The sequence below is a fragment of the Pempheris klunzingeri genome, chromosome 18, assembly GCF_042242105.1.
Source record: "Pempheris klunzingeri isolate RE-2024b chromosome 18, fPemKlu1.hap1, whole genome shotgun sequence".
Classification (NCBI taxonomy): domain Eukaryota; kingdom Metazoa; phylum Chordata; class Actinopteri; order Acropomatiformes; family Pempheridae; genus Pempheris; species Pempheris klunzingeri.
Window position 1 is genome coordinate 120923 of NC_092029.1, and position 4633 is coordinate 125555.

Consider the following 4633-nt stretch of genomic DNA (forward strand, 5'->3'; position numbering starts at 1 on the left):
CACACACACACACACACACAGTCTGTACGCACACACACACACACACACAGTCTGTACGCACACACACACACAGACAAACACACACACACACACAGTCTGGACACACACACACACACAGACAAACACACACACACACACAGTCTGTACGCACACACACACAGTCTGGACACACACACAGACACAAACACACACACACACACAGTCTGTACGCACGCTCGCTCACTCACACACAGTCTGTACACATACAGGTGTGATGAAGGGGGAGTGATGAAGAGGAGGAGGTGATGAAGAGTGAGTGATGAAGAGGAAGAGGTGATGAAGAGGGAGTGGTGAAGAGGAGGAGGTGATGAAGGGGGAGTGATGAAGAGGAAGAGGTGATGAAGGGGTGATGAAGAGGGAGTGATGAAGAGGAGGAGGTGATGAAGAGGGAGTGATGAAGAGGAGATGAAGGGGGAGTGATGAAGAGGAAGAGGTGATAAAGGGGGAGTGATGAAGAGGAAGAGGTGATGAAGAGGGAGTGATGAAGAGGAGGAGGTGATGAAGAGGGAGTGATGAAGAGGAGGAGGTGATGAAGGGGGAGCGATGAAGAGGAAGAGGTGATGAAGAGGGAGTGATGAAGAGGAGGAGGTGATGAAGGGGGAGTGATGAAGAGGTGATGAAGAGGGAGTGATGAAGAGGAGGAGGTGATGAAGGGGGCGTGATGAAGAGGAGGAGGTGATGAAGGGGGAGTGATGAAGAGGAAGAGGTGATGAAGGGGGCGTGATGAAGAGGAGGAGGTGATGAAGGGGGAGTGATGAAGAGGAAGAGGTGATGAAGAGGGAGTGATGAAGAGGAGGTGATGAAGAGGGAGTGATGAAGAGGAAGAGGTGATGAAGAGGGAGTGATGAAGAGGAGGTGATGAAGAGGGAGTGATGAAGAGGAAGAGGTGATGAAGAGGGAGTGATGAAGAGGAAGAGGTGATGAAGAGGAGGAGGTGATGAAGAGGGGTGATACCTGATGATTAAATGATGACGTGATGAATTAAAGATGGCGGATGAATAAATGACGGTCCTCGTGCAGCTGTGTGGTCACGTGACCGTCCTCCTCTCTGGCTGACGTCACGTGGAGTCCCGTCAGTCGCTCAGTCCGCTCAGAGTCGGAGCGCACGAGGAGGAGGCAGGGAGGTGAGTTTACCTTTACAGTGCTACTGCAGTACTACTGGCTCCGCAGTACTCTGATAGTACTACACTGGAGCTGATAGTACTGCAGTACACACACTATTTCTCTGTTATCGCGTGTACTAATACTGCATCATTATATCACATGAAAGATCCGACGGAAGTACTCGGTCCTCTGACTGGTTATACTAACTAATACTAACTGATGCTAACTAATACTAACTGATGCTAACTAATACTAACTGATGCTGATAATAACTAACACGGACTCATTAAACTAATAATGACACTATCAGGTTAATACTACCAGTACTACACAGAGTACATATTGTATCACAGTAATACTGCAGTACTATCCTCGTCTGTCTGACATTCATGATAGTCTAATCTTTCATTTAGAATCTATAATTAATAATACTAATCAATAATAAATGAACTGAATCTTTTGTCTTAATCAATAACAAGGTCACTGATCAATAATTAACTCTCTGCCCCGCCCACCTCCGGCATTCAGAGCGTCTGATTGGCCGCTGCAGTTTGACTGACAGGACTGGAGACACCAGGTTTCCAGCAGGCGGTTTATTGTGGCGGGGTGTCAATGTAACCACTTCCTGGAACAGGAAGCGCCGACATTCATCAGCACGTTTACTGACAGAACAGCAAGGCGTCAGGTTGTTCTGGAGCTTTCATCACCCCCCATGGTCATCATCATCTATTACTGTGATACAGTATGTACTCCATGCAGTACCGGTACTGCAGTAGTACTGTGATACAGTATGTACTCCATGCAGTACCAGTACTGTTCATATTCCTTCATCTTTGTTTTGTGCAGAGGATCTGATCTTGAATCTGATTGGATGGTCTCCGCACTGGTGACCGAGGCAGTTTCCCCGGCGACCAACGCCAGCCGGATGGCGTGCGAGCCTCCGTACGAGGAGGGCCGCCTGCCGCTGGTGCTGCTGTACAGCGGCGTGCTGGCCGTGGGGCTGCCAGCCAACCTGCTGACCGTCTACCTCACCTGGCTGCAGGTGCGCAGGAAGAACGTGCTGGGCGTGTACCTGTGGAGCCTGTCGCTGTGTGACCTCACCTACCTGGGCACGCTGCCGCTGTGGGCGCACTACGTGAGCGGCGGCCACTGGTGGCCGTGGAGCTCGGCGGCCTGTAAGCTGACAGGCTTCATCTTCTTCACTAACATGTACGTCAGCATCTTCCTGCTCTGCTGCGTCTCCGCCGACCGCTACGTCGCCGTCGTCTACAGCCTGGAGGCCCGTGGCCTTCGGCGCCAACGCTCTGCCTTTCTCATCGCCCTCGCCATCGTGTTGCTGGTCGCCATCGGTCACGTCCCTGTCTTCACCATGAGGGAGGGCGACGCCGCCGAGGGCGATCGCCGCTGCTTCGAGCCGAGTCAGAGCAGCACCACGGTGACATGCTTCAATTACGCCCGCTTTGTGGTCGGCTTCCTAATCCCGCTGCTGGTGCTGGTGGTCACCAACCGCGGCATCCTGGCCAACGTGCAGAGCAGCACGGGGCTGCGGCGGCGGCAGAAGGAGCACGTGCGCCGGCTGGCAGCGGCGGTGGTGGCACTGTTCCTGGTGTGCTTCGCCCCGTATCACATCGTCCTGCTGGTCAGAGCCGCCATCTTCCACTTCCCCCCACTGGAGAACGGCGCCTGTTTCCTGGAGCGGACCCTGTACACGCCGTACACCATCTCGCTCGGCCTGTCCACCGTCAACAGTGCCGCCAACCCTGTCCTCTACGTCCTGTCCAGCGACAACGTCCGCAAAGAGCTGAGCCGTGGCCTCGCACAGCTCTGTGACCGGGCGCGCCTCAGACCGCCATCAGACAGCAGCCAGAACAAGATTCAGGTCGCCAACCAGGCCGCCAAGACCTCGTCAGACGTGAACGTGGTCACTGAGACCTGAAGGGCGCCGGCTGGAGGCTCTGTCGAGTCTTTGTTCTGGTTTTGAACCAGCGAGTCTCTGCGGGTCGTCAGCTGATGTTTTTATTCGTTCGTTGGCTCTGAACTTTTCTGACGTCGCCAATTTAATCTTTTCTTACAGATGTTACTTCCTGCTGATGATCAGAGATCAATAAACGATGATGGAAGCCACCAATGCTGAAACGAGCCGCCGGTCGTTTGGTCGTGTTTGAACATTAAAGGATCCTGTTACGTTTTTAAAATGTCGTCGAAAAAGTTGTTTAAATAGTTTAATAATAAAAAGTTTGAGTCAAACTTTGCTTTCGATCCATCCAGACACTTCCTGGTTGTCCTGTTTTAGTAAGAGAAGAAAGAGCTCCACTTCCTGTTTCCTGTTTGTCAGACGGCTGATTGTTGACAACAATCTTTGACGTGAATGTGATCTATCATCTGTTTGTTTCACAACCTCTCACCTGACTGTTACCATGGTAACAGTCAGGTCTGTCTGTCTGTCTGTGTGTATCTGAGTGTGTGTGTCTGTGTGTGTCAACAGGATGTGCCCCCCCCCTCTTTGAAAAACAGCAGCTTCTTGACCTGGTTTTTGCTCTTTGCTGTTCTCCGATTGGCTCTGCTGTCTCTCTGCTCTCATCCCTGGGCCCTGATTGGCCGATGCTGTGATTCCCCCCCCCCCACCCATTAACCATTCATGACCCTGGCAGATGCGGGGGGGCATGAATCATTAAGGGGCACCTGATGGCCTGAATTAAACATGACAAAAACACCACGGAGACTGGGGGGGTCAGACAGATCAGTCACCATGGTAACCGATGCTGTTAAAGAAGCGACAAGCTGCAAAGAGAATCCACTCGGTTTTCAAAATAAAAGTCCCCCTGCAGACTGTCAGTGGTTTATTCCAGCAGCACATCAGTATTATTCTCTAATGGGGGGGCACCAGGCCAGATGTCAGCCGCTCCGAGGGTTTTTAACACCATGACGACCAGAAGTTCATCTGGGATGGAGAAACACTCTGACTGTGACTTTAGCTGCTGTCTGTAGCTGCAGCACAACAAAGCAGGAAGTACATCCAAGAAACACATTTAAAGCAGCAGAAGAAGAAACGCAGTCTGTTTGATCCCGTTAGAAACACATTTAAAGCAACAGAAGAAGAAACGCGGCCTGTTTGATCCCGTTAGAGACACATTTAAAGCAGCAGAAGAAGAAACGCGGCCTGTTTGATCCTGTTAGAAACACATTTAAAGCAGCAGAAGAAGAAACGCGGCCTGTTTGATCCCGTTAGAGACACATTTAAAGCAGCAGAAGAAGAAACGCAGCCTGTTGGATCCTGGTAGAAGCTCCAACATCAGTTTAATGACCAAACCAGCTAAACCTGAGCAGGAACACTGATCAGCAAGAGAGAACTCTCCTGGGGGGTGAACCTGAGAGTCCCTGAGACCGACTGATGTTGCAGCTCCTCTCCCACCTGGTTTCACCTCCAACAGTCCAGGTGTCCCCTCCCTCACCTGTTCAGGTGTTCCTCAGTGACACAAACTCTCTCGGC

At 51.5% G+C, this 4633-nt stretch overlaps 1 protein-coding gene across 1 annotated transcript; it reads left to right on the plus strand.

Moving 5' to 3' along the window:
- Positions 1 to 2021: 2021 nt before the first annotated feature.
- On the plus strand, positions 2022 to 3379 carry gpr132b (G protein-coupled receptor 132b). The gene has a single exon (XM_070849542.1). It carries the CDS (start codon positions 2069 to 2071, stop codon positions 3077 to 3079), a length of 1011 nt encoding a protein of 336 aa, XP_070705643.1. The 5' UTR covers positions 2022 to 2068; the 3' UTR covers positions 3080 to 3379.
- The last annotated feature ends 1254 nt before the right edge of the window (positions 3380 to 4633 follow it).

What these genes read in the sequence shown, in the direction of transcription:
- gpr132b (XM_070849542.1), top strand. Translation starts at nt 2,069, where the DNA reads ATGGCGTGCGAGCCTCCGTACGAGGAGGGCCGCCTGCCGCTGGTGCTG.